This window comes from Orcinus orca, chromosome X, assembly GCF_937001465.1.
Source record: "Orcinus orca chromosome X, mOrcOrc1.1, whole genome shotgun sequence".
Lineage (NCBI taxonomy): Eukaryota > Metazoa > Chordata > Mammalia > Artiodactyla > Delphinidae > Orcinus > Orcinus orca.
In genome coordinates, this window is record NC_064580.1 from 74,651,125 (window position 1) to 74,675,975 (window position 24,851).

Below are 24,851 nucleotides of genomic sequence, written 5' to 3' on the forward strand. Positions count from 1 at the left end.
ATCTTAAATATTTTATTTCAATTTAAAACATAATGTGTGTTCATTTTTCTGTCTTTTGAAGTAGGACTTTTCTATGAGTATGAGTCTCCTAGTTAAAGGTCCATAACATCTTTCTTATAATTATCCATATCTGTAATATGTCTTCTACTGTTTGCAGTTTAGAGGTTTCTTTAAAATCTGATGAACGCCTTTTTTTGGCTGGGGAGGCCACACCCACGCAGCACGCGGGATTTAGTTGCACTGACCAGGGATCTAACTTGCACCGCCTGCAGTGGAAGCAAGGAGTCTTAACCACTGGACTGCCAGGGAAGTCCCAAACATCAAATCAACACTTAAAAACATTTTTTAAATAATATGAGTGCAGAATCCTGTTTAATTTTTTATTTCTCCTAGCCTTTTACAGTTATCTTGAGCACCTCTAATTTGACAGTAGTTTGTTTTTTTTTTTACTAATTCACTTTTGAGTCTTTACAAAATACTTAATTTTTGTAAACAGAACAATTCTCTTTACACTTATATTTCATCCTGTTATGTTACATTTAAACTGTTTAATTATAGTAAAGCTGATTAGAGATCTGGAAACAAATACAACTTAATCTTGATAAGCATACAAATCACTTGTGAAAGACAGTAGTTGCGTATATTGTAGAGTACCTACTAATGATGAATGTTCAGCATTCTATGACCATCATTTATTATAACTCTTTTTAATATCTTTATTAGAGTATACCTACTTTACAATGGTGTGTCAGTTTCTGCTCTACAACAAAGTCAATCAGTTACACATACACACATGTCCCCATATCTCTGCCCTCTTGCATCTCCCTCCCTCCCACACTCCCCGTCCCATCCCTCCAGGTGGTCACAAAGCAACGAGCTGATCACCCTGTGCCATGTGGCTGCCCCCCTCTACCTATCAATTTTACGTTTGGTAGTGTATATATGTCCATGCCAATCTCTCACTTTGTCCGAGCTTACCATCCCCCTCCCCATATCCTCAAGTCCATTCTCAAGTAGGTCTGCATCTGTATTCCAATCTTGCCCATAGGTTCTTCTGAACTTTTTATTCCTTTCCTTTTTTAGATTCCATATATATGTGTTAATACACGCTATTTGTTTTTCTCTTCCTGACTTACTTCACTCTGTATGACAGTCTCTGTGTCCATCCACCTCACAACAAATAACTCAGTTTCATTCCTTTTTATGGCTGAGTAATATGCCATGGTATATATGTGCCAAATCTTCTTTATCGATTCATCTGTTGATGGACACTTAGGTTGCTTCCATGTCCTGGCTATTGTAAATAGAGCTGCAATGAACATTTTGGTACATGACTCTTTTTGAATTATGGTTTTCTCAGGATATATGCCCAGTAGTGGGATTGCTGGGTCATATGATAGTTCTATTTTTAGTTTTTCAAGGAACCTCCATACTGTTCTCCACAGTGCCTGTATCAATTTACATTCCCACCAACAGTGCAAGAGGGTTCCCTTTTCTCCACACCCTCTCCAGCATTTATTGTTTCTAGATTTTTTGATGATGGCCATTCTGACCAGTGTGAGATGATATCTCATTGTAGCTTTGATTTTCATTTCTCTAATGATTAATGATGTTGAGCATTCTTTCAGGTGTTTGTTGGCAATCTGTATATATTCTTTGAAAAAATCTCTATATAGGTCTCCTGCCCATTTTTGGATTGGGTTGTTTGGTTTTTTGATATTGAGCTGCATGAGTTGCTTGTATGTTTTGGAGATTAATCCTTTATCAGTTGCTTCATTTGCAAATATTTTCTCCCATTCTGAGGGTTTTCTTTTTGTCTTGTTTATGGTTTCCTTTGCTGTGAAAAAGCTTTGAAGTTTCATTAGGTCCCATTTGTTTATTTTTGTTTTTATTTCCATTTCTCTAGGAGGTAGGTAAAAAAGGATCTTGCTGAGATTTATGTCATAGAGTGTTTTGTGTGCGTTTTCCTCTAAGAGTTTGATGGTGCTTGGCCTTACAGATAGGTCTTTAATCCATTTTGAGTTTATTTTTGTGTATGGTGTTAGGGAGTGTTCTAATTTCATTCTTTTACATGTAGCTGTCCAGTTTTCCCAGCACCACTTATTGAAGAGGCTGTCTTTTCTCCACTGTATATTCTTGCCTCCTTTACCAAAGATAAGGTGACCATATGTGCGTGTGTTTATCTCTGAGCTTTCTATCCTGTTCCATTGATCTATCTTTCTGTTTTTGTGCCAGTACCATACTGTCTTCATGACTGTAGCTTTGTAGTACAGTCTGAAGTCAGGGAGCTGGATTCCTCCAGCTCCATTTTTCTTTCTCAAGATTGCTTTGGCTATACGGGGGCTTTTGTGTTTCCAGACATATTGTGAAATTTTTTGTTCTAGTTCTGTGAAAAATGCCAGTAATTATTTGATAGGCATTGCGTTGAATCTGTAGATTGCTTTCTGTAGAATAGTCATTTTCAAAACATTGATTCATCCAATCCAACAACATAGTATATCTCTCCCTCTATTTGTATCATCTTTAATTTCTTTCATCAGAGTCTTATAATTTTCTGCATACAGGTCCTTTGTCTCCTTAGGTAGGTTTATTCCTAGATATTTTATTCCTTTTGTTGCCATGGTAAATGGGAGTGTTTTCTTAGTTTCACTTTCAGATTTTTCATCATTAGTGTGTAGGAATGCAAGAGATTTCTGTGCATTAATTTTGTATCCTGCTACTTTACCAAATTCAATAATTAGCTCTAGTAGTTTTCTGGTAGCATCTTTAGGATTCTCTGTGTATAGTATCATGTCATCTGCAAACAGTGACAGCTTTACTTCTTCTTTTCCAATTTGGATTCCTTTTATTTCCTTTTCTTCTCTGATTGCTGTGGCTAAAACTTCCAAAACTACGTTGAATAATACTGGTGAGAGTGGGCAACCTTGTCTTGTTCCTGATCTTACTGGAAATGGTTTCAGTTTTTCACCATTGAGGACAATGTTGGCTGTGGGTTTGTCCTATATGACCTTGATTATGTTGAGGAAAGTTCCCTCTAGGCCTACTTTCTGGAGGGTTTTTATCATAAATGGGTGTTGAATTCTGTCGAAAGCTGTCTCTGCACCTATTGAAATGATCCTGTGGTTTTTCTCCTTCAATTTATTAATATTGTGTATCACATTGATTTGCGTATACTGAAGAATCCTTGAATTCCTTGAATAAACCCCTCTTGATCATGGTGTATGATCCTTTCAATGTGCTTTTGGATTATGTTTACTAGTATTCTGTTGAGGATTTTTGCATCAATGTTCATCTGTGATATTGGCCTGCAGTTTTCTTTCTTTCTGACATCTTTGTCTGGTTTTGGTATCAGAGTGATGGTGCCCTCGTAGAAAGAGTTTGGGAGTGTTCCTCCCTCTGCTATATTTTGGAGGAGTTTGAGAAGGATGGGTGTTAGCTCTCCTCTAAATGTTTGATAGAATTCGCCTGTGAAGCCATCTGGTCCTGGGCTTATGTTTGTTGGAAGATTTTTAATCACAGTTTCAATTTCAGTGCTTGTCATTGGTCTGTTCATATTTTCTGTTTCTTCCTCGTTCATTCTCGGAAGGTTGTGCATTTCTAAGAATTTGTCCATTTCTTGCAGATTGTCCATTTTATTGGCATACAGTTGCTTGTAGTAGTCTCTCATGATCCTTTGTATTTCTGCAGTGTCAGTTGTTACTTCTCCCTTTTCACTTCTAATTCTATTGATGTGAGTCTTCTCCCTTTTTTCTTGATGAGTCTGTAATGGTTTATCAATTTTGTTTATCTTCTCAAAGAACCAGCTTTTAGTTTTATTGATATTTGCTATTGTTTCCTTCATTTCTTTTTCATTTATTTCTGGTCTGTTTTTATGATTTCTTTCTTTCTGCTAACTTTGGTTTTTTCTGTTCTTCTTTCTCTAATTCCTTTAGGTGTAAAGTTAGGCTGTTTATTTGAGATATTTCTTGTTTCTTAAGGTAGGCTTGTATAGCTATAAACTTCCCTCTTAGAACTGCTTTTGCTGCATCACATAGTTTATGGGTCATTGTGTTTTCATTGTCATTTGTTTCTAGGTATTTTTTGATTTCCTCTTTGATTTCTTCATTGATCTCTTCGTTATTAAGTAGTGTGTTGTTTAGCCTCCATGTGTTTGTATTTCTTACAGATTTTTTCCTGTAATTGATGTCTAGTCTCATAGCATTGTGGTTGGAAAAGATACTTTATGTGATTTCAAATTTCTTAAATTTACCAAGGCTTGATTTGTGACCAAAGATATGATCTATCCTGGAGAGTGTTCCATGAGCACTTGAGAAGAATGTGTATTCTGTTGCTTTTGGATGGAATGTCCTATAAATATCAATTAAGTTCATCATGTTTAATGTATCATTAAAGCTTGTGTTTCCTTATTTAATTTCATTTTGGGTGATCTGTCCATTGGTGAAAGTGGGGTGTTAAAGTCGCCTACTATGACTGTTTAACTGTCGATTTCCCCTTTTATGGCTGTTAGTATTTGCCTTATATATTGAGGTGCTCCTATCTTGGGTGCATAAGTATTTACAATTGTTACATCTTCTTCTTGGCCTTGATCATTATGTAGGGTCCATCATTGTCTCTTGTACTAGTCTTTGTTTTAATGTCTATTTTGTCTGTGAGAATTGCTGCTCCAGCTTTCTTTTGATTTCCATTTGCATGGAATATCTTTTTCCATCCCCTCACTTTCAAGCTGTATGTGTCTCTAGGTCTGAAATGGGTCTCTTGTAGACTGCATATATATGGGTCTTGTTTTTGTATCCATTCAGCCAGTCTGTGTCTTTTGATTGGAGCATTTAATCAATTTACATTTAACGTAATTATCGATATGCATGTTACTATTACCATTTTCTTAACTGTCTTGGGTTTATTATTGTAGGTCTTTTCCTTCTCTTGTGTTTCCTGCCTAGAGGAGTTCCTTTAGCATTTGTTGTAAAGCTGGTTTGGTGGTGAATTCTCTTAGCTTTTGCCTATCTTTACAGCTTTTAATTTCTCCATCAAATCTGAATGAGATCCTTGCTGGGTAGAGCAATCTTGTTTGTAGGTTTTTCTCCTTCGTCACTTTAAATATGTCCTGCCACTCCCTTCTGACTTGCAGAGTTTCTGCTGAAAGATCAGCTGTTAACCTTATGGGGATACTCTTATCTGTTATTTTTTATTTATCCCTTGCTGCTTTTAATATTTTTTCTTTTTATTTAATTTTTGATAGTTTGAGTAATATGTGTCTTCGCGTGTTTCTACTTGGGTTTATCCTGTATGGGACTCTCTGTGCTTCCTGGACTTGATTAACTATTTCCTTTCCCATATTAGGGAAGTTTTCATCTAAAATCTCTTTAGGTGTTTTCTCAGTCCCTTTCTCTTTCTCTTCTTCTTCTGAGACCCCTATAATTCAAATATTCGTGCATTTAATGTTTTCCTAGAGGTCTCTGAGACTGTCCTCAGTTGTTTTCATTCTTTTTTCTTTATTCTGCTCTGCAGTAGTTATTTCCACTATTTTATCTTCCAGGTCACTTATCCGTTCTTCCACCTCAGTTATGCTAATATTGATCCCTTCTAGAGAATTTTTAATTTCATTTATTGTGTTGTTCATCACTGTTTGCTCTTTAGTTCTTGTAGGTCCTTGTTAAACGTTCCTTATATTTTCTCTGTTCTATATCCAAGGTTTTGGATCATCTTTACTATCATTTTTCTGAATTCTTTTTCAGGTAGACTGCTTATTTCCTCTTCATTTCTTTGCTCTGGTGGGTTTTTGTCTTGCTCCTTCATCTGCTGTGTGTTTCTCTGTCTTCTCATTTTGCTTAACATTCTGTGTTTGTGGTCTCCTTTTTGCAGGCTGCAACTTCGTTCTTCCTGTTGTTTTTGGTGTCTGTCCCCAGTGGTCAAGGTTGGTTCAGTGTGTTGTGTAGGCTTCCTGGTGGAGGGGACTAGTACCTGTGTTCTGGTTGATGAGGCTGGATCATGTCCTTCCGGTGTGCAGGTCCACATCTGGTCGTGTGTTTTGGGGTGTCTGTGGCTTTATTATGATTTTAGGCAGCCTCTCTGCTAATGGATGGGTTTAGTTCCTGTCTTGCTAGTCGTTTGGCATAGGGTATCCTGCACTGTAGCTTGCTGGTCGTTGAGTGGAGCTGAGTCTTGCCATTGAGATGGAGATCTCTGGGAGATTTTTGCTATTTGATATTACGTAGAGCTGGGAGGTCTCTTGTGGACCAGTGTCCTGAACTTGGCTCTCCCACCTCAGCGGCACAGCCCTGACGCCTTGTTGGAGCACCAAGAGCCTGTCCTACACACGGCTCAGAATAAAAGGAAGAAAAAATAGAAAGAAAGAAGAAGATAAATTAAGATAAAATAAAATAAAGTTATTAAAATTAACAGTAAAAACTAATTAACAAAAACAAATTTTTCAAAGTAAAAAAGAAAAAAAAAACGAACAGACAGAATCCTAGGACAAATGGTAAAAGCAAAACTATACAGGCAAAATCACCCACAGAAGCATACACATACACACTCACAAAAAGAGAAAAAGGGAAAATATATATATCATTGTTCCCAAAGTCCACCTCCTCAATTTGGGATGATTCATTGTCTATTCAGATATTCCACAGATGCAGGGTACATCAAGTTGATTGTGGAGATTTAATCCGCTGCTTCTGAGGCTGCTGGGAGAGATTTCCCTTTCTCTTCTTTGTTCCCACAGCTCCCAGGGTTCAGCTTTGGGTTTGGACCTGCCCCTCTATGTAGGTCGCCTGAGGGCATCTGTTCTTTGCTCAGACAAGACTGGGTTAAAGGAGCAGCTGATTCGGGGGCTCTGGCTCGCTCAGGCCCGGGGGAGGCAGGGGTACGGATGCCGGGTGAGCCTGCGGCAGCAGAGGCCAACATAACATTGCACCAGCCTTAGGCTCGCCGTGTGTTCTCCCGGGGAAGTTGTCTCTGAATCACGGGACCCTGGCAGTGGCGGCCTGCACAGGCTCCCGGGAGGAGAGGTGTGGAGAGTGACCTGTGCTTGCACACAGGCTTCTTCGTGGCGGCAGCAGCAGGTTTAACGTCTCATGCCCTTCTCTGGGGTCCGTGCTGATAGTCGCAGCTCATGCTCATCTCTTGAGCTCCTTTAAGCAGTGCTCTTAATCCCCTCTCCTCACACACCAGAAAACAAAGTGGCAAGAAAAGGGATCTTGCCTCTTTGGCAGCTCCAGACTTCTTTCCAGACTCCCTCCCGGCTAGCTGTGGCTCACTAGCCCCCTTCAGGCTGTGTTCACGCAGCCAACCCCAGTCCTCTCCCTGGGATCCGACCTCTGAAGCCCGAAACTCAGCTCCCAGCGCCTGCCCGCTCTGGCGGATGAGCAGACAAGCCTCTCCAGCTGGTGAGTGCTGGTCGGCACCGATCCTCTGTGCAGGAATCTCTCCACTTTGCCCTCCGCATCCCTGTTGCTGCGCTCTCCTCCATGGCTCCGAAGCTGCCCCCTCCCCCACCCGCAGTCTCCGCCCACGAAGGGACTTCTAGTGTGTGGAAACCTTTCCTCCTTCACGGCTCCCTCCCACTGGTGCAGGTCCCGTCCCTATTCTTCGTGTCTGTTTTTCTTTTTCACCCTACCCAGGTGCGTGGGGAGTCTCTTGTCTTTTGGGAGGTCTGAGGTCTTCTGCCAGTGTTCCGTAGGTGTTCTGTAGGAGTTGTTCCACATTTAGAGGTATTTCTGATGTATTTGTGGAGAGGAAGGTGATCTCTGCGTCTTACTTTTCTGCCATCTTGAAGCTCCTCCTATTATACATTTTTAAAACAGCTTTAGTTAATCAGACAAGTCTCTTAAAACAATGTAAGGTATATGTGTATTTTTCAGAAGGAAATGGCTCATACATTTCAAGAGATTGTCCAAGATTGTCTATGGTGTAAAAAAGGTTACAAAATGATAGTCCAGAAGGTTCTTTGAAAAATAAAAGTCACACTCCAGTTATTCACTATTTTGGAAATACACTTCAAAATGGAATTACTCTTTGCTTTTTATATTTTTTTCCTCACAAGATTTTCATTATTAACTTATGTAAAGAGTAACAAAAAATCTGTATTTGAAAACTATAAAATATCTAGGAATAAACTTATCAAATAATGTTTTAAAACATATTTCAAAAACTGTTAAACTTTACTGAACAGCATTTTTTTTAATTCAATAGGTTTATTGATATGTCTTGTCTGGATGAAAGGACTCAATATTGGAAAATGGCAGATGTTCTCAAATTTATATATTTAATTCGGTTCTTACAAAGTTCCTGCATTTGGAGGAAACATGCCATTCATTCAACCAGAGTTTGTTGTCCATGTACCATGTATTGGGATTGATACTAAGCTATAGCATACATAATAAAATATACCAAGAGAACAAAAGAAAATGTCCAAAAACAGATTTGTAGAGTATATCTTCGTATACGTGGTGGAGGGAGGGGGAGGGTATGGTAGAAGTGGCATTTCAGATCAGTGTGTAAAGAAAAGGTGGACGGAAGCAGAGGAAGATGGTGGAAGAGTAAGACGCAGAGATCACCTTACTCCCCACAGATACATCAGAAATACATCTACACGTGGAACTGCTCGTATAGAACACACACTGAATGCTGGCAGAAGACCTCAGACCTCCCAAAAGGCAAGAAACTCCCCACGTACCTGGGTAGGGCAAAAGAAAAAAGAAATAACAGAGACAAAAGAATAGGGACGGGACCTGCACCAGTGGGAGGGAGCTGTAAAGGAGGAAAGGTTTCCACATACTAGGAAGCCCCTTCACGTGCAGAGACTGCGGGTGGTGGAGTGGGAAGCTTCGGAGCCGTGGACGAGAGCACAGAAACGGGTGCAGAGGGCAAAGAGGACAGGCTCCCACACAGAGGATCAGTGCCAACCAGCACTCACCAGCCCGAGAGGCTTGTCTGCTCACCTGCTGGGACGGGCGGGGGCTGCGAGCTGAGGCTCGGGCTTCGTTCGGATCGCAGGGAGAGGACGGGTTGGCTGCATGAACACAGACTGAAGGGGTCTAGTGTGCCACAGCTAGCCGGGAGGGAGTCCGGGAAAAAGTCTGTACTGCCGAAGAGGCAAGAGACATTTTCCTCCCTCTTTGTTTCATGGTGTGCCAGGTGAGGGAATTAAGAGCGCTGCTTAAAGGAGCTCCAGAGAGGGGCACAAGCCACGGCTATCGGCGCAGACCTCAGAGATGGGCCTGGGACGCTAAGGCTACTGCTGCAGCCTGTGTGCAAGAACAGGTCACTATCCACACCTCCCCTCCCAGGAGCCTGTGCAGCCCGCCACTACCAGGGTCCCATGATCCAGGGACAACTTCCCCAGCAGAACACACGGCTCACATCAGGCTGGTGCAACAACACACTGGCCTCTGCAGCCGCAGTCTCGCCCTGCACACTGTACCCCTCCCTCCCCCCTGACCTGAGTGAGCCAGAGCCGCCAAATCAGCTGTTCTTTTAACCACACCCTGTCTGAGCAAAGAACAGAAGCCCTCAGGTGACCTACATGCAAAGGTGGGGCCAAATCCAAACCTGGACCCCGGGAGCTGTGCAAACAAAGAAGAGAAAAGGAAATTTCTCCCAGCAGCCTCAGAAGCAGCGGATTAAATCTCCACAATCAACCTCATGTACCCAGCATCTGTGGAATACCTGAATACACAATGAATCATCCCAAATTGAGGAGGTGGACTTTGGGAGCAAAACATATTATTTTTTCCCCTTTTCCTCTTTTTGTGAGTGTATATGTGTATGCTTCTGTGAGAGATTTTGTCTGTATATCTTTGCTTTCCCTATTTGTCCTAGGGTTCTGTCCGTCCTTTCTTTTTTACTTTAAAAATTTTTTTTCTTAATAATTATTTTTTATTTTAATAACTTTATTTTATCTTACTTTATTTTATTTTATCCTCTTTCTTTCTTTTTTTCTATTTTACCTCCCTTTTATGCTGAGCCATGTGTATGAAAGGCTCTTGGTGTCCCAGCCAAGAGTCAGTGCTGTGCCTCTGAGGTGGGAGAGCCAACTTCAGGACAGTGGTCCATCAGAGACCTCCCAGCTCCATGTAATATCAAATGGTGAAAATCTCCCAGAGATCTCCATATCAACACCAAGACCCAGCATCATTCAACGACCAGCAAGCTACAGTGCTGCACACCATATGCCAAACAACTAGCAAGACAGGAACACTGCCCCATCCATTAGCAGAGAGGCTGCCTAAAATTATAATAAGGACACAGACACCCCAAAACACAGCACCAGACATGGACCTGCCCACCAGAAAGACAAGATCCAACCTCATCCACCAGAACACAGGCACTAGTCTCCTCCACCAAGAGGCCTACACAACCCACTGAACCAACCTTAGCCACTGGGGAAAGACACCAAAAACAACGGGAACTATGAACCTGCAGCCTGCGAAAAGGAGACCCCAAACACAGTAAGATAAGCAAAATGAGAAGATAGAAAAACACACAGCAAATGAAGGAGCAAGGTAAAAACCCACCAAACCTAACAAATGAAGGGGAAATAGGCAGTCAACCTGAAACAGAATTCAGACAAATGATAGTAAAGATTATCCAAAATCTTGGAAATAGAATAGAGAAAGTACAAGAAACTTTTAACAAGGACCTAGAAGAACTAAAGAGGAAAAAAGCAATGATGAACAACACAATAAGTGAAATTAAAAATACTCTAGAAGGGATCAATAGCAGAATAACTGTGGCAGAAGAACGTATAAGTGACCTGGAAGATAAAATAGTGCAAATAACTGCTGCAGAGCAGAATAAAGAAAAAAGAATGAAAAGAACTGAGGACAGTCTCAGAGACCTCTGGGAGAACATTAAATGCATGAACATTTGAATTATAGGGGTCCCAGAAGAAGAAGAGAAAAGGAAAGGGACTGAGAAAATATTTGAAGAGATTATAGTTGAAAACTTCTCTAATATGGGAAAGGAAATATTTAATCAAGTCCAGGAAGCATAGAGAGTCCCATACAGGATAAATCCAAGGAGAAACACACCAAGACACATATTAATCAAACTGTCAAAAATTGAATACAAACAAGACATATTAAAAGCAGCAAGGGAAAAAACAACAAATAGCACACAAGGGAATCTCCACAAGGTTAACAGCTGATCTTTCAGCAGACACTCTGCAAGCCAGAAGGGAGTGGCAGGACATATTTAAAGTGATGAAGGAGAAAAACCTGCAACCAAGATTACTCTACCAAGAAGGATCTCATTCAGATTTGATGGAGAAATTAAAACCTTTACAGCCAAGCAAAAGCTGAGAGATTTCAGCACCACCAAACCAGCTTTACAACAAAAGCTAAAGGAACTCCTCTAGGCAAGAAACACAAAAGAAGGAAAAGACCTACAATAACAAACCCAAAACAATTAAGAAAATGGGTATAGGAACATACATATCGGTAATTACCTTAAATGTAAATGGATTAAATGCTCCCACCAAAAGACAAAGACTGGCTGAATGGATACAAAAACAAGACTGGTATATATGCTATCTACAAGAGACCCAGTTCAGACACAGGGACACATACAGAATGAAAGTGAAGGGATGGAAAAAGATATTCCATGCGAATGGAAATCAAAAGAAAGCTGGAGTAGCAATTCTCATATCAGACAAAATAGACTTTAAAATAAATACTATTACAAGAGACAAAGAAGGACACAACATAATGATCTAAGGATAGATCCAAGAAGAAAATATTAACAATTTTAAATATTTATGCACCGAACATAGGAGCACCTCAATACATAAGGCAAATACTAACACCCATAAAAGGGGAAATTGACAGTAACACTTTCATAGTAGGGGACTTTAACACCCCACTTTCACCAATGGACAGATCATCCAAAATGAAAATGAAAAAGGAACACAAGCTTTAAATGATACATTAAACAAGATGGACTTAATTGATATTTATAGGGCATTCCATCCAGAAACAACAGAATACACAATTTTCTCAAGTGCTCATGAAACATTCTCCAGGATAGAGCATATCTTGGGTCACAAATCAAGCCTTGGTAAATTAAAGAATATTGAAATCATATCAAGTAACTCTTCCAACCACAACGCTATGAGACTAGATATCAATTACAGGAAAAGATCTGTAAAAAATACAAATGCATTGAGGCTAAACAGTACACTACTTAATAACCAAGTGATCACTGACGAAATCAAAGAGGAAATTAAAAAGTACCTGGGAACAAATGACAATGGAGACGCAATGACCCAAAACTTATGGGATACAGCAAAAGCAGTTCTAAGAGGGAAGTTTATAGCAACACAATGCTACCTTAACAAACAGGAAAAATCTCAAATAAACAACCTAACCTTGCACTTAAGGCAATTAGAGAAAAAAGAACAAACAAAACCCAAAGTTAGCAGAAGGAAAGAAATCATAAACATCAGATCAAAAATAAATGAAAAAAATGAAGGAAATGATAGCAAATATCAGTAAAACTAAAAGCTGGTTCCTTTACAAGATAAACAAAATTGATAAACCATTAGCCAGACTCATCAAGAAAAAAAGGAAGAAGACTGAGATCAATAGAATTAGAAATTAAAAAGGAGAAGTAACAACTGACACTGCAGAAATAGAAAGGATCATGAGAGATTACTACAAGCAACTCTATGCCAGTAAAATGGAAACCTGGAAGAAATGGACAAATTCTTAGAAATGCACAACCTACTGAGACTGAACAAGGAAAAAATAGAAAATATGAACAGACCAATCACAAACACTGAAATTGAAACTGTGATTAAAAGTCTTCTAACAAACAAAAGCCAAGGCGCAGACGGCTTCAAAAGTGAATTTTGTCAAACATTTAGAGAGCAGTTAACACCTATCCTTCTCAAACTCTTCCAAAATATAGCAGAGGGAGGAACACTCCCAAACTCATTCTACGAGGCCACAATCACCCTTACCAACACCAGACAAGGATGTCACAAAGAAAGAAAACTACAGGCCAATATCACTGATGAACATAGATGCAAAAATCCTCAACAAAATATTAGCAAACAGAATCCAACAGCACATTAAAAGGATCATACACCATGATCAAGTGGGGTTTATTCCAGGAATGCAAGGATTCTTCAATATACGCAAATCTATCAATGTGATAAACCATATTAACAAATTGAAGGAGAAAAACCATATGATCATCTCAATAGATGCAGAGAAAGCTTTTGACAAAATTCAACACCCATTTATGATAAAAACCCTGCAGAAAGTAGGCATAGAGGGAACTTTCCTCAACATAATAAAGGCCATATATGACAAGTCTACAGCAAACATCATCCTCAATGGTGAAAAACTGAAAGCATTTCCAGTAAGATCAGGAACAAGACAAGGTTGCCCACTCTCACCACTCTTATTCAACATAGTTTTGGAAGTTTTAGCCACAGCAATCAGAGAAGAAAAGGAAATAAAAGGAATCCAAATTGGAAAAGAAGAAGTAAAGCTGTCACTGTTTGCAGATGACATGATGCTATACATAGAGAATCCTAAAGATGCTACCAGAAAACTACTAGAGCTAATCAATGAATTTGGTAAAGTAGCAGGATACAAAATTAATGCACAGAAATCTCTGGCATTCCTATATACTAATGATGAAAAATCTGAAAGTGAAATCAAGAAAACACTCCCATTTACCATTGCAACAAAAAGAATAAAATATCTAGGAATAAACCTACCTAAGGAGACAAAAGACCTGTATGCAGAAAATTATAAGACACTGATGAAAGAAATTAAAGATGATACAAATAGATGGAGAGATATACCATGTTCTTGGATTGGAAGAATCAACATTGTGAAAATGACTCTACTACCCAAAGCAATCTATAGATTCAATGCAATTCCTATCAAACTACCACTGGCACTTTTCACAGAACTAGAACAAAAAATTTTGCAATTTGTATGGAAACACAAAAGACCCCGAATAGCCAAAGCAATCTTGAGAACGAGAAAAGGAGCTGGAGGAGTCAGGCTCCTGACTTCAGACTATACTACAAAACTACAGTAATCAAGACAGTACGGTACTGGCACAAAAACAGAAAGATAGATCAATGGAACAGGATAGAAAGCCCAGAGATAAACCCACACACATATGGACACCTTATCTTTGATAAAGGTGGCAGGAATGTACAGTGGAGCAAGGACAGCCTCTTCAATAAGTGGTGCTGGGAAAACTGGACAGGTACATGTAAAAGTATGAGATAAGATCACTCCCTAGCCCCATACACAAAAATAAGCTCAAAATGGATTAAAGACCTAAATGTAAGGCCAGAAACTATCAAACTCTTAGAGAAAAACATAGGCAGAACACTCTATGACATAAATCACAGCAAGATCCTTTCTGTCGCACCTCCTAGAGTAATGGAAATAAAAACAAAAATAAACAAATGGGACCTAATGAAACTTCAAAGCTTTTGCACAGCAAAGGAAACCATAAACAAGACCAAAAGACAACCGTCAGAATGGGAGAAAATATTTGCAAATGAAGCAGCTGACCAAGGATTAATCTCCAAAATTTACAAGCAGCTCATGCAGCTCAATAACAAAAAAGCAAGCAACCCTATCCAGAAATGGGCAGAAGACCTAAATAGACATTTCTCCAAAGAAGATATACAGATTGCCAACAAGCACATGAAAGAATGCTCAACATCATTAACCATTAGAGAAATGCAAATCAAAACTACAGTGATATATCTTTTCACACCGGTCAGAATGGCTGTCATCAGAAAATCTAGAAACAATAAATGCTGGAGAGGGTGTGGAGAAAAGGGAACCCTCTTGCACTGCTGGTGGGAATGTGAATTGGTTCAGCCACTATGGAGAACAGTATGGAGGTTCCTTAAAAAACTACAAATAGAACTACCATATAACCCGGCAATCCCACTATTGGGCATATACCCTGAGAAAACCGAAATTCAAAAACAGTCATGTACCAAAATGTTCATTGCAGCTCTATTTACAATAGCCCGGAGATGGAAACAACCTAAGTGCCCATCATCGGATGAAAGGATAAAGAAGATGTGGCACATATATACAATGGAATATTACTCAGCCATAAAAAGAAACGAAATTGAGCTATTTGTTGCGAGGTGGATAGACCTAGAGTCTGTCATACACAGTGAAGTATGTCAGAAAGAAAAAGACAAATACCGTATGCTAACACATATATAGGGAATTTAATGAAAAAAAATATCATGAAGAACCTAGGCGTAAGACAGGAATAAAGACGCAGACCTCCTGGAGAATGGACTTGAGGATATGGGGAGGGGGAAGTGTGAGCTGTGACAGGGCGAGAGAGAGTCATGGATATATACACACTAACAAACGTAGTAAGGTAGATAGCTACTGGGAAGCAGCAACATGGCACAGGGATACTGGCTCGGTGCTTTGTGACAGCCTGGAGGGGTGGGATAGGGAGGGTGAGAGGGAGGGAGACGCAAGAGGGAAGACATATGGGAACATATGTATAACTGATTCACTTTGTTATAAAGCAGAAACTAACACACCATTGTAAAGCAATTATACCCCAATAAAGATGTTTAAAAAAAAGCTATAAAAAAAAGAAGTAAAGCTGTCACTGTTTGCAGGTGATATGATACTATACATTGAGAATCCTAAAGATGCTACCAGAAAGCTACTAGAGCTAATTAGTGAATTTGGTAAAGTAGCAGGATACAAAATTAATGCACAGAAATCTCTGGCATTCCTATACAGTAATGATGAAAAAATCTGAAAGTGAAATCAAGAAGACACTCCCATTTACCATTGCAACAAAAAGAATAAAATATCTAGGAATAAACCTACCTACGGAGATGAAAGACCTGTATGCAGAAAATTATAAGACACTGATGAAAGAAACTAAAGGTGATACAAACAGATGGAGAGATATACCACGTTCTTGGATTGGAAGAATCAACATTGTGAAAATGACTCTACTACCCAAAGCAATCTACAGATTCAACGCAATCCCTATCAAACTACCACTGGCATTTTTCACAGAACTAGAACAAAAAATTTCACAATTTGTATGGAAACACAAAGGACCCCGAATAGCCAAAACAATGTTGAGAACAAAAAACAGAGCTGGAAGAATCAGGCTACCAGACTTTAGACTATACTACAAAGCTACTGTAATCAAGACAGTATGGTACTGGCACAGAAACAGAAAGATAGATCAATGGAACAGGATAGAAAGCCCAGAGATAATCCACGCACATATGGTCACCTTATCTTTGATAAAGGAGGCAGGAATGTATAGTGGAGAAAGGACAGCCTCTTTAATAAGTGGTGCTGGAAAAACTGGACAGGTACATGTAAAAGTATGAAATTAGGGCTTCCCTGGTGGCACAGTGGTTGAGCGTCTGCCTGCTGATCCAAGGGACACGGATTTGTGCCCGAGTCCGGGAAGATCCCACAAGCCATGGAACTGCTGGGTCCATGAGTCATGCCTGCTGAGCCTGCACGTCTGGAGCCTGTGCTCCACAGCGGGAGAGGCCACAACAGTGAGCGGCCGCAGTACCGCAAAAAAAAAAAAAAAAAAAAAAAGAAGTATGAAATTAGAACATTCCCTAACACCTTACACAAAAATAAACTCAAAATGGGTTAAAGACCTAAATATAAGGCCAGACACTATCAAACTCTTATAGGAAAACATATGCAGAACACTCTATGACATAAATCACAGCAAGATCCTTTTTGACCCACCTCCTAGAGAAATGGAAATAAAAACAAAAATAAACAAATGTGAACTAATGAAACTTAAAAGCTTTTGCATAGCAAAGGAAACCATAAACAAGACCAAAAGACAACCGTCAGAATGGGAGAAAATATTTGCAAATGAAGCAACTGACCAAGGATTAATCTCCAAAATTTACAAGCAGCTCATGCAGCTCAATAACAAAAAGGCAAGCAACCCAATCCAGAAATGGGCAGAAGACCTAAATAGACATTTCTCCAAAGAAGATATACAGATTGCCAACAAGCACATGAAAGAATGCTCAACATCATTAACCATTAGAGAAATGCAAATCAAAACTACAGTGATATATCTTTTCACACCGGTCAGAATGGCCGTCATCAGAAAATCTAGATACAATAAATGCTGGAGAGGGTGTGGATAAAAGGAACCCTCTTGCACTGTTGATGGGAGTGTAAATTGATACAGGCACTATGGAGAACAGTATGCAGTTTCCTTAAAAAACTAAAAATTTGAACTACCATATGACCCAGCAATTCCACTATTGGGCATATACCCTGAGAAAACCATAATTCAAAGAGTCATGTACCAAAATGTTCATTACAGCTCTATTTACAATAGCCAGGACATGGAAGCAACCTAAGTGTCCATCAACAGATGAATGGATAAAGAAGGTGTGGCACATGTTTACAGTGGAATATTATTCAGCCATAAAAAGGAATGAAACTGGGTTATTTGTAGTTACGTGGATGGACCTAGAGACCGTCATACAGAGTGAAGTAAGTCAGAAAGAGAAAAACAAATACCATATGCTAACACATATATATGGAATCTGAGGGAAAAAAAAAAAAGGTGATGAGGTACCTAGGGGTAAGATGGGAATAAAGGCACAGAGTTACTAGAGAATGGACTTGAAGATACGGGGAGGGTGAAGGGTAAGCTGTGACAAAGTGTGAGAATGGCATGGACATATATACACTACGAAACATAAAATAGATAGCTAGTGGGAAGCATCTGCATAGCACAGGTAGATCAGCTCGGTGGTTTAGCTAGTGGGGTGGGATAGGGAGGGTGGGAGGGAGGGAGACGCAAGAGGGAAGAGATATGGGAACATATGTGTATGTATAGCTGATTCACTTTGTTATAAAGCAGAAACTAACACACTATTGTAAAGCAATTATACTCCAATAAAGACATTAAAAAGAAAAAAGATAGTAAACTTAACTGGGAATCAGAAAAAAAAAAAAGAAAAGATGGACTCTTCAAGAAATGTGTTGGAATAATTGGTTTTTTGGAAAAATACTTAGACCTTTACTAAATATTATGCAAAAATAAATTGCAGGTGGAATAAAGATCTAATGATAAAATATAATGCTATAAAATGTTAGAAGAGAAAAGAGGAATTTTTGTGTAATCTTGGGATAGGAAAGGCTTTCTTAAGCAAAACACAATCCAGAAGCGATCGAAGAAGAAAAATGAATATATTTTACTACATCAAAGTGATACATTTCTGTTGACTACAGTATACCGTATACAAAGTAAATGGATAAATGAAAAACTGGAAGACCTATTTGCAACATATTAACAAAGGATTAAATAATATCCTTCCATATATTAAACACTTCTATAAATCAGTAGGAAAAGGATGAATGCCCTCTATGAAAATTAAGTATATGAACAAGCATTCCACAAAATAAGAAACATAAATGGCCTAATATATGAAAGATGCTTAACTTCATCAGCAATCAAATAAATGAAAATTTAAATAATCATTTAGATACTGTTTTTTAGCCTTTCCATTTGACAAAGATTTAAAAAAATCATAACACTTCTGCTGGTAAATGGGGTTGGAAAACATATATACTCTTGGTGGGAGTGTAAATTGCTACAGTATAGCACTGACTTTCTAGAGGCAATGTGGCAATATTATCAAAAATTAAAATGTATATAATCTTTAATCCAGATATTTCACATCTAGAAATTTTTCCAAGGAAATACCACAACAGTATATGGTCCCAGTTATTTGTGTAAGGGTGCTAATTACAGCAGGCTTATAATTGCCAGTATAAAAAGGGAAGTATTCCATATGCCCATCAACAAGGGATTTGTTAAACAAGTCATAATGCCCATCAATAGGGGATTTGTTAAACGAATTGTGATGTATCCATATAGAATACTAGCTGTGTGGCTGTTAGAAGCAGATCTACTGGCATATAAACTGATACGGAAACATCTCTGTGACATATTGTTAAGCTTTTAAAAAATCACACCTCAATATGTATCACGTGATTCCATTTGTGTTTTAAAAGGAAAAAAAGTGTATGTGTGGGCAGTTTATTTTAAATGTTAATTTAAAACATAATTGAGATTGTAGTTGGTAATCTATTCTTTCTTCTCTTTTTTGCAATTCAGTGGTTCATCATGGATTTCTATCCATGTCAGTGCATATAGATCTACATCATCCCTTTGGTAGATGTATATGTATCAACATTCTGTTTGTTTTAAAATGCTATGTTTGTGCATATATAATGAAGATAAAAGAGTAAAAATTCAAGAAGAATATCCGTACAGTTGTTAACAAAGATTACACTGAGAGGAGGAAGAGGACTTTCGTTACTAGTGGATTGACTGATTTTTCTTAAGTATAGATATATACTTAGCAAAAATAATAAAAATATTTCTATTTAAGGAAGAAAAACATAGTTTTTAAAAACTTATGTTTATAGAAAGTGTAAAACTAGAAAGCGCCTCAAAACCTCTTTAAAGTTTGAGAAATCAATAGCTATTAACATTACTTAACGATAAGAAAAAAAAGGGTGGGAAAAGAATAGAAAGGAGGAATCAGAAAGAGATTTTTTCCAAAGGAAAAGAGATATGAATGAAAATAATAGCAGCTTCAGGAATTCAGTTAGCATCCTAGCCTCTGCTTTAGTGTGTTTGTAGTTCATTGTTTATTTCACGTTTCTACCAAAAACGTATCATTCTCTAGAGAAATACAATAATTATTTTTCTTTGTGATTGGAGAAAGCAACATAAAAATTTAAGCAAAAGCATTAACTTTTTAGCATCTTAAAATCTTTTTCTCAGTCAGCTGTTTATCTCAAACTGTCTTTCCCAAACTCCTGTTAAACAGAGTTTTAAATTCACGTTACAGTGTGAATGCAAACTATACATTTTTAAGACTTTATTAATTTTTTAGAGTACTTTTAGATTCACGACAAAATTAAGGAGAAAGTACAGAGATTTCTGGTACACCCCCTGCACCCACACATGCATAGCCTCCTCCGTTATCAACATCTTCACCAGAGGGATACATTTTTTACAATTATGAGGCTGTGCACTACCTACTGCGCTAATGAGTCTCCTAAATTTTTTACAATTGATGAGCCTACACTGACACATCATTATCACTGAAAGTCCACAGTTTACATTAGGATTCACTCTTGGTGGTGTACTAAATATATATATTTTAGCCTTTTACATGAGGCAAATAATTTTTCATATAAGATATAGAAAATGAGGCTTTGTGTTCTCATGATCTAGAGATTTATATCTTTATTATTGATTCTGACCTGGGTGTTCTTATAAAATACCAGATGTAAATTTTTTAGTATTTGTTATTTTAACTTTTAGAAGTGTATATTATTTGACTCACTTTTTGTTTTAATTAGGTAACTGGGAAAAAGGCATATGCTACAAGCCAGCAGATTTATGAAGCAGTTAAATCATTGTGGACAAAAAACAACAAAAAAGAGTCACTTCCTGAACCTAAAGAAAAAACTAAGGTAGAGTTTAAATGGACCAAAAAGGTAGATTTTGAGTTTTGTTTGGGTGGGTTTTAGCTTGTAATGAGAGTCCTAGACAGAAGTCAAGGATGGACTGAAAAGAGATGAAGGAATATACTACCTTTGCATGCTATAATTTTCTTTATTTTTCTGTGAAAATTCAATGTATTATTACATACCTAGTACAAATAATAGTGCCTAATACATAGTAAATGAAAAAAATAATAATTTTCTTAATTTTGTATATAGTAATATGAAAAAAACTAAAAATGACTGCTTAGAAGAGAAACAGTTTTTCCTAGAGTTAAGTCCTAAGACATATGTTGCTGTTAGGTCTTTGTAAAGTGTGTATGGTATTCTTGGCAACAATATATGAATAGAGTCCTTAATCATAACATCTTCCATTTTAGTCAACAACATAACATAAAGCCCATTTCACTGGAAGCAATATTAATATTAATTATGGACTAAGCAATGAGGTCTAGATTTTTCGTGTTCTGGTTTGATTTTAAGATGAAATTTTGGATATCTATAAAAGTAAATTCCTTTAGGAATTATGCCATTAAATCAATTTTCACAACTAGAATTTTGATGAGTTAAGCAACAAAGAGTTTGTTTTCTTATAAAAATGTGGAAATCACATATTACATGTTATTGCTTCAAGACAGAATTATATTAACAATCAACCAAAAACAGACTGTTTGAACTTATATAGAAGATTATTTCATGGTTCCTTATTGATTAGTTTTAATCATGTTTCCTATGACACCAGTACTCTCAAACTTGAGAACATTTCATGCTTTGTATTAGGAATAGGGCAGCAAGAACTATTATAGCACATACATTGTAAAGATAGCATTCGTATTAATTTTCAGTCCCTGATACATAGCATTTAAACTCAAGATTGACATAAAATCAATTAGCAAAAGAAAGTCAGTTTGTAACTAAGTTATTTATGGCCTTATTACCAATTGCATTTTGATTTACAGTACTGTATCATTAGCATGCTACAACTTTCCTTATGGCTCTTTCTATTTTGAGGAAGGTTTTATAAAATCTTTTTTTTTTACATCTTTATTGGAGTATAATTGCTTTACAATGGTGTGTTAGTTTCTGCTTTATAACAAAGTGAATCAGTTATACATATACATATGTTCCCATATCTCTTCCCTCTTGCGTCTCCCTCCTTCCCACCCTCCCTATCCCACCCCTCCAGGTGGTCACAAAGCACTGAGCTGATCTCCCTGTGCTATGCGGCTGCTTCCCACTAGCTATCTACCTTACGTTTGGTAGTGTATATATGTCCATGCCTCTCTCTCGCTTTGTCACAGCTTACCCTTCCCCCTCCCCATATCCTCAAGTCCATTCTCTAGTAGGTCTTGAGCTATTTGTAGTGAGGTGGATAGACCTAGAGTCTGTCATACAGAGTGAAGTAAGTCAGAAAGAGAAAGACAAATACCGTATGCTAACACATATATATGGAATTTAAGGAAAAAAGTGTCATGAAGAACCTAGGGGTAAGACAGGAATAAAGACACATGCTATAATTTTTTAAGATATTTTATTCTTTTAGTAAAATGATTTACTTATGAAAGAAAAATCCTTTTTGGTAAACAGCTAGGAAGCTCTGATGAAATAGAAATACCTGCAAAAACAACTCACAACCTGAAACATTCAGTGCCTTTGTCAACAGAACTCAGCTCTGAAACAAAGACCAAATCAGAATCCACCTCAGGTTTGTTTGGAATAATTCAATTTTGTTTTCATTCTTTTCTTAAATAATTTTATAGTATTATAATTAGTAGTTTGAACTTATTTATGTGTTTTCCTCATAAATGTTTTGTTTTTCTCATATCTATAGTCTGTGTATCTTTTTAGGTTATGAGGTACTCAGATATGTGGAACTTTTTCTAATTGCCACATAGCTCATAACATAGTTCTTGGCATATGGGAGTAGAGAATAATAGCACTGGCTGGTTGGGTGAGTGAAGCATTTAATCAATTTATAGATGTGAGATTTTTAATCAGGTGGGGGAAAATGTGTCTTTCTGGATTCTACCAGTTTACAGGCTATGACGAGTCACATCTACATAGAAGAAATATCAGGCTTCCATTTCTTGTGCTATCTACCCCTATCAATCTTCTCTTCTACCATCAGTTTTATTTAGTTTAGATACTAAGAACTTTCAGCATCAAATAATAAAAATAACACAAGTTATATAATATTAATATTTTTGCTAGTATTAGATACAGGCAATTAATACTTTGTGGGACCAAATAGTGACAATTATACTTCCTAGGTAAATACTACCATGGTTTTACTGTGATCAAAAAGAAAGTAACAGAGTGTTTAGTACCATTTCAGTAGTGTATTCACATAAACTCACCAGTCACTGGTTTATGTAGGTTTATCTATACCAAGTAAATGGTACTATGCATTAAGTTGTCTTATTACAAATAGGACCAACTCAGAGGTAGAGAATTAGGGAATAATGAAAATATCTCCCCTTTACTGAGCAACTGCTGTGGTGCAAAGAACTGTTAGTATGTTATGTTATTCAATCCTCTCCCAAAAAGCAAAACAAAAAAACTCTGGTATATATGTAATTATAATTGTTTTATGATAAAGAGACTGAGACTCAGGGAGCTTAAGTAACTTGCCCAAAATTATAGTTTATGAATAGAGTTGTGTTTATAGTCCAGATATTACTGACACCAAAGTTCCAGCACTTTCCATTGCATATAGATTATCTAATTTAAAGCCAGAGTTTAGTCTCTAATTTCAGCCTCCTCCTCTTTTACTTAATCTTTATAAAAGCTGTCACTGAGTAAACCTGATTTGAGTTTTACTATTTCCTGTCACGTCTCCTTTCTAATCAAGATAAGTTATACAGTGTTTAGACTCTCTCTGAGTAATCCCCAGTTGATCGTATTCCCACAGGCATATAATATATCTGGTCATTTCTCTAAATGCCTGTCAACTCCAGAGATCTTTGTGGAGATGTTGCAGCTTCACAATGGGACCAAACCATCCCCAGCCAATGTCTTTTCTTCACATATCTGGATTCTGGAACATTTTGCCTGCCTGTCATGGGTAATGTGGTAAATGAAAAGCATTCTAAGGAGACATGTAGAAGAGAGAAATACCCAGTACTATTCATCCTTATATAGTATTCAGATTTGATTATACTTGAGACCCTTGAGACTATTTCCACATTTCATATGCAATCCCAAAGGTCCAAGACACAGAAAACAGTAGTGATTATGAGTACAGGTTTTAGAATAGAACCTGGATCTGAATCCTAAATCCAACATTTACTAGTTTTATTGCCTGGGGCAAGTTATCTAATACCTCAAGCCTTGGTCTCCTCATCTGTAAAAGGAGGACAATAATAGTGTTTTTCTGACATGCTTGTTGTGAGGATTAAATGAGATATTGCATGTAAAGCAAAAAGTACAATGTCAAGCACATACTAAGTTCTCAGTAAGTGTTAGAAGATATCATTATCATTGGCCTAGAGTAATTAGCCATTTTGCCGATAAACAAATTTATTGTCATTGAGCACACTTTGGGAGCACATTACTTAGCTAGGGAACCTAGCCATGGCCACCACTTCTCACCATACAGAATAGATTGGGTGTACTGTCCAACTATATATCATGGCTCTGAATATGAGTTTGGTTGTTCTCTATCATCCATATACATTTATGCCAATAACTTATTTTGGGAATCACAAATTTGGAAATTTGGTGACATGGACCTCTTCAAAATCTGATGAAAGCAGAATGAAATCTCTCACAGTCTCACAAGATTAATGTCCCTCTCAGAGGTTGGCAAACTATGGACCCTGTGCCAAATCTGGCTCACGGACTATTTTTGTACATTTCACAAATGGTTCCTATGTGATTAAAATAGTTTAAAAATAAAAATAAAAATATTTCATGACAAGTTAAAATTGTATGAAATTCAAATTCCAGTGTCCATAAATAAAGTCTTATTGGAACACAGCCACACTCATTGTGTATTGTCTTGTCTGTGGCTGCTTTCACCCTAAAATGGCAGAGTTGAGTGGTTGTGATGGAGACCTTATGGTTTACAAAGTTGAAAATGTTTACTTTGGCCCTGTGCAAAGTTTGCTGATTTCTGTATTAGAGGGATGATGTGTGCCATATATACATGACTCATCTTCCCCTTTTGATATTTCCCAGATTATTTTATAAGTCATAACACTAAATAGTCAAACTCAGAACCCTGAAGGGCAAAACCAAATTTCCTACAGTCTTTTAGTGTGAGGGAGACAGAAACTCAGGCTGTCAATC

The 24,851-nt window shown here is 37.6% G+C and overlaps 1 protein-coding gene across 6 annotated transcripts in view; it reads left to right on the forward strand.

Annotated features, from left to right (window-relative positions):
* Positions 1 to 24,851, forward strand: part of APOOL (apolipoprotein O like) — a 125,735-nt gene that overhangs the window by 91,675 nt on the left and 9,209 nt on the right. For 3 of the 6 annotated variants that reach the window (XR_007474935.1, XM_049705147.1, XM_049705145.1), the window contains exons 8-9: positions 20,418 to 20,555; positions 22,149 to 22,266. Coding sequence is in view for 5 of the 6 variants with exons in the window: in XM_049705147.1 (XP_049561104.1) it covers positions 20,418 to 20,555; positions 22,149 to 22,266 (256 nt within the window). In the remaining variant the exon portion in view is untranslated. The remainder of the gene's footprint in view (positions 1 to 20,417; positions 20,556 to 22,148; positions 22,267 to 24,851) is intronic. The other 3 variants (XM_049705148.1, XM_049705146.1, XM_049705149.1) reach the window with 2 other exon arrangements.